The 12,968-nt window shown below is 41.8% G+C and overlaps 1 protein-coding gene across 7 annotated transcripts in view; it reads left to right on the top strand.

Moving 5' to 3' along the window:
• Window positions 1-12,968, top strand: part of LOC120798317 (A-kinase anchor protein 13) — a 102,280-nt gene that overhangs the window by 26,018 nt on the left and 63,294 nt on the right. For all 7 annotated transcript variants that reach the window (XM_040142639.1, XM_040142945.1, XM_040142860.1 and 4 more), the window contains exons 4-8: window positions 1,620-1,792; window positions 2,344-2,515; window positions 8,361-8,544; window positions 10,211-10,406; window positions 10,670-12,869. In XM_040142639.1, the coding sequence (XP_039998573.1) occupies window positions 1,620-1,792; window positions 2,344-2,515; window positions 8,361-8,544; window positions 10,211-10,406; window positions 10,670-12,869 (2,925 nt within the window). The remainder of the gene's footprint in view (window positions 1-1,619; window positions 1,793-2,343; window positions 2,516-8,360; window positions 8,545-10,210; window positions 10,407-10,669; window positions 12,870-12,968) is intronic.

Here is a 12,968-nt window from a genome sequence, read left to right as displayed (position 1 = left end):
AAGTGTCTACCATGTAGACAGGAAAATAGAAGGCAGAACATGATGAACTGTGTTATCTTGTTAAGAGCTTGACTGAATTACAGCCTTCTGAAGGGGGGTGGGAGGAGGTGTTACTCTACCAACAGATTAGCTCTGCTTCACTGCCTCCTCCATCAGGATGAGCAGAGCTCTAAAGGACCAGTCCTGTGACCAACCAGAAGGTCGCAGGACAGAATTCTCAGGAGGCCTGGGAAAATCGCTGCAGATACCCAGAGTTAGTGCTTCAGCTTGGATTGAGGTGCCCTTGAGCAAGGAATTTGCACCATGATATTTAATGAGCTGACACGCAGTAAATGATAGAAGGTGTGTTAAGTAAATGGGTCTGATATGGTAGGAATATTGTTCCAGATGCAAAGGGTGCTATAGAAGTTCAGCTCTAGTTGATTTCTTTTTGAGGACTAGAATGACAAGGAGTCATTCTAGTCATTCTAATGACAAGGTTTACAGTGCAGCCCTGTAGAGCCTTTATTCCCTGTTAGCTGTGTTTTGAAATTGGTCATGTATGTGGACTACAGTCTTCTTTGTTCATTCTTTGTGTCGAGACAATTGAGAACTCATTTGCATAAACTTTAATTTAACTGATAACATGTCATGTTGGTAAATTGTTGGTAGGTCAAGTTTAATTTATGATTAGAAGAAGTGCTCTAACAGCAACACTTCTCTGTCGGTGCTTTTTATTAACTAATCCAGCTTTTTAACCCTCTTGCATCCATGGAAAATGAATCAAGGTCAGTGCTCTTTTCCAGAGCTGTACTTCATTCTTGGAGCTTTCTTCACCTGATGTCCACTGCAGCAGTTATGGCAGCTAAATGATTACTAGTGGGACGAATTGAAATGCATTTCATTAAGTAAAATAATATTATGTTTTATTCGTATAAATTAGCAGTAAAACAGCAGTTAAAGTCTACATTGTGCTGTAGCTGATTATTGTTCAGTTGTTGTTCTTATTGTACAAATTTGTGATGTCAAGTGAACAATATATTGTTTTTTTTCCTTCTTGGGTTTAACATATGTTTTTTGTATTGTGACTGTGTATGATAATGTCATCACCTCTTCTGGATAAACCTGGCCAAAGTGCAGAATTTATTCAAACAACAGAACATCTCAGACATCCGACAGCCCATAGATGCATTTTTTCAGCCAGTGTTGTAGAGGTACTTGATCCAGGGTGTGAAGGGTGTTTTCATGAAGGGAGGGATGTTAACGTGTTAATTTCAAGCTGTTTGTATCTACTTTGCTTTTCAGCTCTTTTGCCTTCTAATGACTTTTTTCACACGTCACAACTGCTGCACATTGCTTATTGATTTTGCCATCATTGTTTTTATACTTCCTGTGACTCACTGTGTTGATGAGACTGACTGCAACATAGCTAGCCACAGCTAACAACTAGTATGCCAACACACTTAATATTATAAAAGGCCAGTTTAAAACACATGGTTGACTTAGTCATATACACAGACAGACTGATAATATACAGTAGACTAAGACCTATTTATTTGTTGTTTAATTCTGTTTCCTCCTCGTTCCTTTCTCCTTTTTCCCCTCCTTCCCGTCTTCTTCCTCATTGTATTGTCTTGTAGCTCATGACTGCTGCGAGGTGGTGCTGGTCACCTTGTGTTCTGCTGGTCGAGGTGTCCCTGAGGCCCCCGAGGACCCCGAGGACCCAAAGCCCTGTTTGGGTCGTGTGGCTCCGCTTGCCGAGCATCGATTCAGCTTTGTGCAGGATTTGGCTTTTGACATGGCCCAGTTCCTGGTGAGCAAGCAGACAAGTCATTTCCAGTTTTAAATCAACTGTAAAATAACCACAAAACTGAGCCTTGTCACAAAGAAGGAGAAAAGTGGTTAACGATGGTTACAAGTTATACAGCAATGTTGGCAGAGTGAGGCTAAACCAAAAGATTACCTTAGTGTTTCTTCCCTGACAAGGCCTGATGTTTCACAGTCCTTGCTATTCAATTAATGATTTTTTTTTCAGCACAATTTATGATCTAATAGAAATTTAATATTGAAGGAGGAGGACAAGATAAAATGTGTACTGAGCACTCACACTTAAAGCTTCTAATGGAACATTCTTCACTTTTTAAATCTTAATATGATTAATATTTGTCAAGCCAGCACAGAACCAAATTGAGCTTAGCACTGATACACGCATGTGGATGTGTCTTCCTACATTTACATCTTACATTTTAGGCTTTTGGTTAATGCTCTTATGCTGAGCGTCTTAAAATGAGTGCTTCCAGTAGACTAAGCCTCAGCTCCTCCATTGTAAAACTTGACTCATCTTTGTAATCACCCTCCACACAGGTGAGCACGGCAGGCCGGGCCGATGGCCTCGATGGGGCGCTGCTGCTGGATGAGTGTCAGATTCCTCTGCAGGAGTGTGAACGCCTGGATAAGAGCCTGGCGCTGGCCCTCCACCACCTTGTACTGCCTCCAGGATGGAGCTTACTGGGAAACAAACTGACCAACAGCACTGGTGAGACTAGGACTCGGGGGGGATTGGGCCTACTTTAACATGTAATTTCCTCACACAATAAAATTTCCAAGATTCTGACAGTATGTCTACACTGTATTGCAAGTATTGTATACTTGCGTGTACAAATCGGATTCATCTATAGTAGAGTTTTCCATTGTGGGGAAAGACTCACTGAGTCAACTTTTCATTTTCGAACAACCAGAACAATCCAAAATGCAGGGCACATAAACTGAAGCGAGAGTTATTTGACAGTATGTGTCCAGTTCATGAAATGAAGACTTCAGCTATTCCTATTTTCTAAAATAGTTTAATGACCTGTCATGTATTATAATAACAAATGAATCGTTTAGTTTTGACAAGATACCAGAAACCAAACTAAAGTCTTGAAATTTCTTACTTGAGGGAAATTTATAGTTAATAATACATACATAGTTTAATATGATATATAATATAATAATCTAATAATATATGGTTTATAGTAGGGTTAAAGCATACAGTAGCTGCTGTACGCTAGGCTGTATCTGACATGCATCACCTCAGAAATGTAACTACATGTCAAAACTACAGCCGTGACGGAGATACCACATGGATACTACATGAACTGCGATTGCTTTGGCTGATTGTATTTTCTCCCACAGGTTTCTGATGCCAGCGGAGATTATCTGCTTCTATTCAATAACACAAGTCACAAACCATCTCCACAGCAAAACTACTGCTTACTGTGATCGCCACTCTCTGTATCACAGTGAATGATAAAAACTAAACAGGGCGATTGCACTGGAGTGGTTTCCTATTCAGTTATGAGATTATGTGAAATAGATGTTACCTGGATGTAACTCCAATTATATAAGTACATGTGTAGCCCACAGTTGCTCTATATTACACAGTAAATTAAGGATTATAAACATTGTATGAAGAATATAGTTAAAGCACAATATGGCCTGATCACATATGATACATCCAGCCGTTGCGATGGTGATACCAGTACCGCTGCAGATTCATCATTCTACTGTGGATTTCACCAATGATGAAATCCAATTAAGTCATCATTCTGCATTGGATTTCACCAATGATGAAATCCAATGCAGAATGATGAATCAAAACCTCTGCTGTAGGTATCTATAGCAAGACTGCTGTTAACCCCTTGCACGAAGTATAAACTCAGTTTTAGTCGGAGCCGTAGGCAAAAAAAAAACAACTTTACAGATATTGGAGCAATATAAGCACATCATAGCATTTGTGAAGCTGTAACCAGAATATAATGGCATTTTTACTTGATGAATGACTAAATAATAAACTTTCTTGTAATCTTCTGTTAAGCACTGCGTGAGATTCAGTAGAAATAAGGGAGGCCATACACATACCCAATTACCAATAGAAGGCCAATGCGGTCAGTGTAGTTGGTAGCTTATATTTACAGAAGGAAGTGAACATGAAAACATGTCTCTGTATGGACTTTAATCTTACTCTGGCATTAGTATGAACAGAGCTGAGTATCCATGTGCTGCAGCCCAGCCAGACAGCAGTTAAGGGTTGTGAGAAATGGCTATATCAGTCCAAACAAACATACATTTTTATTAAAATTAAAGTGCCAATTTTCTCCAGCCATTGACTCTGATGACTTTAATCAGTTAAAGGAAGCCAAACGAGTTGATGTGGATGATAAACTCGGCAAGGTAATTGCTCTCTGTGAAGCAGCATAAACAAGACTTTTGGGAGTAGTTAGAGCACTGCTGTTGCCTCTGGCTATTGTTAAGATAATAGCTTATGCTTTAACTTGAACTTGGATATTAGACCAAACCAGCAAAACCAGTAGGATTTGAGACATAACGGACAAAAAATGAACTTAGAAAATTCAGTCAGTGGATATTGGAAGTCTAAACACTCCTTAAAATGTTTTATTCATAATTGGTTTCGAGCCTGGAAAGAAAACTCATCAAATCAAATTTTCACTAATGAACTCCCCCCTGATTAGATAAGATCCACTTGTTAATGCTGTGAAAAGTGTTACAGCTTTTTAGGGATGGACATATACACATATACACACAGAGGCTCCTTTGCATTGAAGTCTGCTGTCATGTTGTTGATGTGGAAGGAGGCCTCCAGCTGGGGTGAGTGATGTGTACTCTAATAGGCTCTGCTTCACAACATGTCAGCGCTTCTATACTAAATGCTCAGCTGCAGTGAACTGTGGGGAGGAAGAGGAGTGCAATTCTCCTCTCCATTTATCAGATCTGTCAGATGATAGATAGCAGCAGACTATAGGTGGAGGTGACAGTGGTTTATCTCAGTCATCCTTCACGCTGTGCAGTCACTGATCTCACCATAGCCAGCCATTTATTGTCCGCTGGGAAATTCACTTCTCTTGGAAGAACTGTGTATGTCATTGAAAATGGTGAACAACACCTACCTAATTCACCAGGCTTGAACAGTTAGCAGCTTTAGCTGTCAAATTATCTGCAGCCTTATGGTTTGTCAATCAATACCAATGTGATGGTTGTTTGTGAAATGAACACTAATCCTAAATTGCTCACAATGGCATTGCTAACATTCTTGTGTTTAGTACCTATAATGTGTACCATGTTTAGGGTGTTAGCATGCTAACACACTAATCATAAATCATCACCTAAAGGGATTACGTATGAATTTCTGTACCAATTTTCAAGGCAATGCATCCAAAAGTTTTATAAGAAAAATTTGCTTTTCTCAAAATTAAGGATTTACTACTTTCCTGTGTTTTATAAATTTTGGACTTTTGTTTGGCCCAAAGTGGCAAAATGACACTTTGGGCTCAGAAAACTTTAGATTTCTTTTCTCAGTTTTCTTACATTTTTCAGAACAAATGATTAATTCATCAATTTAAAAAAAGAAAATACAGATACATTTATAATGAAAATAAATGTTTGTTTTGTTGTTTTTGCTGACAGTTAGTTTTGGTTGAGTAATTTGACAAGAAGTAAGAAAAACATTTGACAGTTGTGTAGCTAGTGAAGCTAACTAGCAGCCAGGGTGTTAGGGTCTCTGCTAAGCAGTAGTGAAGCTATTTTATGACTCATGGTGAACCAACATACTTTTAAACCAGATCATGGTAATTCCTGTACTGCAGCAAATAGCTGTAATTACATGTATTTCCCATCTGAGCCTCCCAGATGCCATAGTATGAAAATGTCATGGATGTTATGGCAGCCAGTTTTGAGGAACCACCATCAAACCCAGCACTAAAGCATTTCATGCTGCTGTTTGGCACCTCACATTCTAGTCCAGCATTGCTTGGCTAAGTGGAGCGTTTAATTTGACAAATCAGCTTGAGGTTCATCAGGGCAGGCTGGTTCAGACTGGCCTGCAGTAAATGGAGTGAAACCTCTCATCAGCAGACACAACCAGCATTGTAAATGTTGTCTAATGATTATTTTGAAGATAACAGAAACTAAAATGTGTTTTCTGCCCCTTTTCACTGTTCTGTTGCAGATCTTAGTTTTTAGTTTTATTTTTATACTATTTTATAACTGATTACTGTTAATCAGGCCCATTTAAAAGGTCTTAGAAGATGAGGAGTTGCAAGATAGAACTTCCTGTTTAAGTGGAAAACCATGAATTTTCCCTGTTGGCTCAAATAAATATCTTTTTTTATATGGACACTGGAGGAAGAAAAACCCTCGGCTCACAGGCAGTGAAAAATTAAAGCGAAAGAATAAAACACAACCTTTTTAAAGGGCCAATGTGTAACAATTGGCCAACTGTCGAATTCATATTCCAAATTAATAGGGGGCAGCATATTACCAGAAAGCTGGGGTGTACACCCCTATCCTAAGAAAGAAGGAAATGCTCTCTGTGGTCCCTCCTCCCCCCTCCTCTTCCCCTGTGCCATAGTCGGACTGGCCATTGGGCATCCAGGGACAAATCCCAGAGGGCCGCCGCATCAGTGGGCTCACTGGCTGCTCACAGCCAAGTGTCAACCCTCACCCTCATGTTGAGCTAATGTTAGCTTGAATAAATCTAACCTCAGCATAGGGCAGTTGTTGACATGTTACCAAACCTGCATGGATTGGGAAATAAATTGTGTCCAATAATTCAATTATGTAACTGGTAGGTTGTTTTCCTTGGTTACTGTTAGACTGACGGAAGCGATTTCATACCCAGCTTGCCCAGTCAGAGAGACAGGGAAGATGTAGTGGAGGCAGGAGTAGAGGAAGAGCCAGGAGAGGTCGAGGACACGGGTAAAGAGCAGCTAGAGCAGCAGAATCAGTAGCTGAGCTTTAAAAAAGGGTGGAGGAATGTCACTGAGAGAGCACAGCTGCAATACAGGTTTATAGCCTACTCGCAGTTACTACTTCTTCATCCTCTCCTGTTGAACTGAGGGCAGACTGGACACTATATACAGTACATAGACATCTTTGACATAACTTCAAAACTTTTATTTCTTCACGTTCTATTGATAATCTTTTTTGAATGTTTTACCCTAAAATACTTACATATTGCCCATTTAATAAACAACTGTGAACAGACAGTCTGGAAACTGGATTCAGCAACAGTATTTTAGATCTTTTATCTTTCTTGTTCCTGTGGTTTCTGCTGTCATAAATAACCACAGACCAGCTGATTTGATAAACACGAGCATTCTATGTGCAGTGTACTGACTCTCCATTTCAAGACATCTGGATACTGAAGTTGATTTTACAATCACCACACCATTTTGAACCCCCTAGCATGTGCAGTTGTCTAGAGTTTCAACTTATTAAGATTTTTATTGCTCTCTAATGATCTGTATGTTCCACTTTTCATTGTGAACTTCACTTTCCGAATCTTTTAAACAGGGCTATCTCAGGATGCTCTTTTAAACTGACATTAAATGTACCAGCGGTTGGGGAGTAAAAGATATTAATATTACCAGAAAAGATCAGGCAACTCACAGAAACAAAACACAGCTTCAACCTGAGATGAGACGATTTCTGGAATAACCAACAGCCATTCAGCTTGGATTTAAGGTTAAAGCGAACTTTGCTGGCAACCTGTTGCTTTGGCAGAAAAGATGGAGACCTGTGTGTGTCTGTGTGTCTGTGTGTGTGTGTGTCTGCGTGTGTGTGCGTGTATGTGTCTATTTGTCTATGTGTCTGTGTGTGTGTGTGTGTGTGTGTGTCTGTGTGTCTGTGTGTCTGTGTGTGTCTGTGTCCGTGTCCATGGATCTCCATTACTGTCTTTGTGGACGTGTAAAGGGAGGGTTGCAGTGTTTGATGGTGTTATTATGAGTTCAACTGATATATGGGGCCAATAATGAACTTTATTAAAAAAAGGGGGTCTAGCGCACTTAGTGTGGTTCACCTCTGGTAAAATAAAATGGTCTAGTTTGATTTCATTACATGCATCATTATTGTTATTGTTGCTATGATTTGTTTGTTTTATTATCACTTATTAGATGCTGCTTCAGAGGTTTTTCCACAATGACTGGAACTGTGGAAGACAAAAGCTTGACATATTCTGCCATTTCATACACAGCAACGACCAGTTTAAAAATACTGTCAATTGGCTTGTGGGCTGTAATCAAGAAATGAGTATTAGCCTATATATACATGTAGTGATCCATCGTTAAAGACAGACAGGCAGAGATGTGGTATTATCTATGTAAATGTGTAAAGGTCTGTTGTTTACCGGGTCACATCACTGTACTGGTTTCATTAGGCAGCACTGTGAAGCTGCCAAGCTGCCACAAGTGAAAGTATGTTGGCTACTTCACCACAAACTGGCTGCCTGGACCGCTGCATTCTTGTGTCTTTCTCTGCTTCTTTCTTTCTTGTTAGTTGTATTATTTCTGTATTACTCTACTTGCCATCATCTGTCTCTTCCTCAGACCTGAATCCTCAGGAGACTCTGCTGCATTTCTCAGCTCGTCGAGGTCTTTTTCGGGTTACGCAATTCTTGCTGCGACAGTCTGGAGCTAGAGAAGCCCTGCGATTGGCCAACAGACAAGGCCACACCCCATCCGCCATTGCAGCTTTGCGAGGACACGAAAGTCTCTATGAGCTCCTCACAAAGTAAGCACCGAACTGATTTCTTTACAACAATCAAAGGCTGTTCTATAACAATAACACAGTGATAATAGTAAAACTTTGCATTGCAGTTCAGTTTGTTTCATATTGCTTCAAAAACAATGAAGAATAAAATAAGTAGTATGAAACATGCAAATGAAATGAAATGTCTTTTAATTGTAAAAAGCTGAAAAACACTATCTGTTATTTTAATGCATACTGGCTCAACTTTTGTTGTTTGGATTTATCAAATAGGATGCTTAGTTTCAGGTTAAAAGACTCTCTACAACAGCCGCCTCTAAACTGTCTGTCCACACTGTCTCCACAGTGTTAGATAGTGATACTGGTTCAGAGTTTCAGTGACCATTGCTCTCCTCTCTGTACAAACAGTCTCATGTCAATATATCAGCGGGTAGATGTCGGGTTCCTCCAGGCCCTTCCGGGCAACATAGTCTGTTGTCTTCATGGAACAATGGAAGTATCCAAAAAACATCACCACAAAGCCACACTTCGCACTTTGAGCTGCAGTTAGATAGTTGAGGGCAAATTGAAAAGTTGTGGGTTGCCAGTATTTTTGGAAGGGAATCCAGAAGGATGGGAAACTACTCCGCAACACAAAAGCCTTGATCACAACTTCTGTGTCTACTGACCTGTTATAGTAGCTCTTCACAACATCTCACTATGTGTAGCTGTAATCCAAACATACTGCGGTGTTGTCTGGGTAGAGCTTAATGGCAAGGGAATGTATGTGTTTTGTTCGCAGTTGTCAGGTATTATCCCTAATAATGCCCTCTTTCTGAGTGACTAGTGAGGTCAAATTATTCTCGTCCTTTTATAGTGAAACATTAAACTGCAGGAAAAAAGCAGCTTTATCGTAAATGAACTGAGACATCGCATGAATTGGAAATTGACCCTTTTTATGTCTTTTAAGCACTCCATTTATCTGCTGCAGAATAGTTTTCACTTGACGCAAAATGAAGATGCCACAAGCTGAAAGACAGCCACCATTTATCGAGCTTGCTCATTGCCAAGCTTGCACTGGAGATTCTCTACAACTTACAGCTTCATGCCTTGTTAATTACATTTCCCTCATGAAAAGTGAAGTCACTTGTAGCCTGGCTAGTGACATCAGCTGCCGGGCCTCGCAGCTAAAGCAATCCGCCCAGGATTATGCAACTATGTCTGCCTGACTGGGAGGTGTCTCCCTTTTACAGCACTGTCTTTGAACAAAAACACCACACATACTTTTACCTCAAAACTTATAACAAATGCAGCAGGGGGAGTGAAGTTTCCTTGGATAGCTTATCAACTAGGAGTGGTCTTTATCACAGGGTGTATTATACCACTGGGAAAGGAAGTACCTTTTTTTTGACTGGCTACAATGTCTGGAACTATTTAACATTTACCAGCTACTTTATTACCTGACAGCATCTCTGTAGGTTGGTTGATTACCTGCTAAAAGGCTTGAATAGACCAAAATAACAACCACAGCATTTGACTGCTGGCCTTTCCCCATCTGGAAATAAAACAGCAAGCGCTTGGATTATCGAAGAAATAGTGTGAGTGTGAATCGGCTGACATCACTGTTAAAACTTCTCAAAAGCAGTTCTGTGATCTGTTAGCCAATCATGCTATAAACAATTCAGAATGATCTGTGTTTATTTCATGACAGGGCTGACACAGAAACAGAGACGGACAAAGGGACTGAGAGTGTCCACCCAGTCTCCACAGGCGCCCGGGTAATTTGCCACCTCCCCACCCTGAACACACACACTCTGACACTGAGAATCCACCCTGGCCTTGAACCTCCGACCCTTCAGAGGAGTGTGGAGCAGCTGCTGCACTTGATATGCCATCTCCATGCCAAGGTGAGTCACACCACCCTGCCCTCTTAGCACGTTATCTCTACTCACGTTGGCTTCATCCAGGAGCTCTGCTGCCACTGAACATTGTGGGATTGTTTGTCTTTACACTGCCCTCATTTTTTTAACCTTCAAACTTAGTTTGTATAACCGGTGGAACACCTTATGCAATCACAGAGTTGGCGATTGATAAGAACTAGAGAGCAGATCTGTTGGTCTCTCCAAGGGAAACGCTAATGTTTATCCTCCTCCTTTTCTATATTCTGCAGGGAGTTTCTTTACTGGAGCTGCCGTTTGATTGTCTGCACACCGCTGCTGAATGTTGTGATGGTGAAAAAATAGAGATAACCTGTGTGGAGCAACTACCGCAGCCTGCTACAGCATTGGAGTGCTTGGATACAGCAATTGAAGGCAGCTGTGAAGAAAACTACCCAGAGGAAAGCAGCAGTGCTGATTGTGGACATGGTGAGAGTGGGGATGCAGAGAAAGACTCTAGCTTGTCTGTGAGAAGTACAACATCAGAAGGAGGCCCCCAGGAGCATGGCCTCAGCCCACCAGAGGACTGGGTGTGTCTTAGTTCAAACACTGGGAGAGATTACTGCCAAACGGAGGAGGAGGGAGGGGAGCAATCTGTTGTTTTCACCCAGAGTTTGAGTTTGTGTGACAGGAGTGAGGGAGCACAGAGAGAGGCAGAAGGGGCAAGCCTCACTGTGGGAATCCTACCACCAGCAGGCAGTGGTAAACAGGCAGAGGAAACTGATAGAAGAGAGGCTGTGATCCGGGAAGGACAGGAGGCCACAAAGGGAGAGGACAGATCTGAGCAGGAAGAAGAGGACAGCACAACCAGGAGGAGGGAGGAGTGGACCAACTCAGAGGCAGCAGATCTAATAACGCCCAGTGAAGAGTCGAAAGCTTTAGTCATGGGCCAGTCCCTGTCGTCAGAGGGCTCAGAGGTTTCAGATAACTCTGTTTCTGAAATGAAGGACCGCTCTCAGGAAGGGGAGACTGTCGGGAAAGAAGAGATGAAACTTAGCGAGGATCTCTGTGACGGACTCTCTTTATATGGGGAGGAGGTAGAGAATGAAGGTTCAACAGATCCTGTGTCAACCCAAAGGGACCTCCCTAACCCATCGCTGATATGCTGCGGTGACGTAATCGAGGAGCCTGAAACTGCTTTTTCAAGTCTCTTGATGGAAGGCCTCCACAAGGGGGAACCTCCAACAGACATAAACAGCCTGGAACAAAACCAGGAAACAGCTGGTAGGGATTACGCCACAGAGCAGCAGTGGGGCTCGGCTCCAGAAAGTGTTTGTAATTCTGGGAATTGTACTGGAACAGCGAGTGGTAAAGAGCTTGGTGAAGATGCAGCTGAACCTTCTGGATACTGTATAGAAAGCTATATTTTGCCTGTGGATGAACCTGACAATACACCTGATTGTCAGACTGCTTGTAACTCCATAAGAGATGCACGAATTAATGAAGTGGACTGTGAGCAATTACCTGAAATTATACCCAGCTCTGGTAATAGAAATGCTGAGCTAGACTCATGCATGGCCCATGACCTCTCCAGTGATGACGATGGCAGTTTCCAATCAGTTCAAAGCTCCACAACAGATATATATTACCCCCCACAAGACAATGCCACTATGGAGGAGCAGGACTTGATCCAAACCAAGATAGCAGAACTGTCCTCATCAGGATCCATGATGGAGGAGCTGAATGATATGAAACCTGGTGAAAGCGATGAACATTCACCCACCATGCATGCAGGGCTCCCCTTGGAGTTGGGCACTGTCAGTGCACTGACAGCAATTGACTGCAAGCAGTCTGGCACTGAGCCTGAATCACAACTGCCAGCCATCCTTCAGACAATGGAGGCTTTGAATACCGATGGGGCAGGAGAGAAACTTGTCCCAGAACTATCCAAAGAGGATCTGTCGTTAGATCCTGGGTTGTCAGAAAACGAGGATCTTCCAACAGTGAATGTCGATGGAAGTGAAACTGTAGAGGCTGATGGCCCTGACCCGAATGCAGATATTGAGCATTCAGCATCAGAGGTCACCAGTAGGGTTTTATTTGAAACTGGTCAGTCTGTTGCAGAAGATACTGAAGAGACTGGCCAAGTTGGAGGTGATCATCAGTCAACAGAGACCAGTGATAAATCTGAGGTGGCCTCAGCAGAGGAGACCGAGCATGTGCAATTTGTGCTACAGCGACAGAAACAGGATAATTCAGAGATGACAGCAGATGAAAGGTCACCTGATGAGGGATTAGGGCTCTCAGTGAATCAGATTAATGTATCCTCGTCACAAAGTTTCACTCTGCTTTCAGATAGTGCAGAAGTAGAACCACTTTCTCCAAACAATGAAGCATCAAGTGAACCTCTTGTTGAGAATGAGATGACTGAAAATCCAAAGACTCTTGATGCAGTGGATGGAGCCTCAGAAAGCCAAAACCGTGCAAGCCAAGGTGAGCAAACACTGATTAATTTCAGTCCCAGTTAAGGTTATTCTGGTGCCTCACACTCACATACATCACAGGGCCATATGTTTGTCAAAGTCTTATTCT

The sequence above is a fragment of the Xiphias gladius genome, chromosome 1 (assembly GCF_016859285.1).
Source record: "Xiphias gladius isolate SHS-SW01 ecotype Sanya breed wild chromosome 1, ASM1685928v1, whole genome shotgun sequence".
Classification (NCBI taxonomy): domain Eukaryota; kingdom Metazoa; phylum Chordata; class Actinopteri; order Istiophoriformes; family Xiphiidae; genus Xiphias; species Xiphias gladius.
This window is presented reverse-complemented; position numbering and strand designations above follow the sequence as displayed.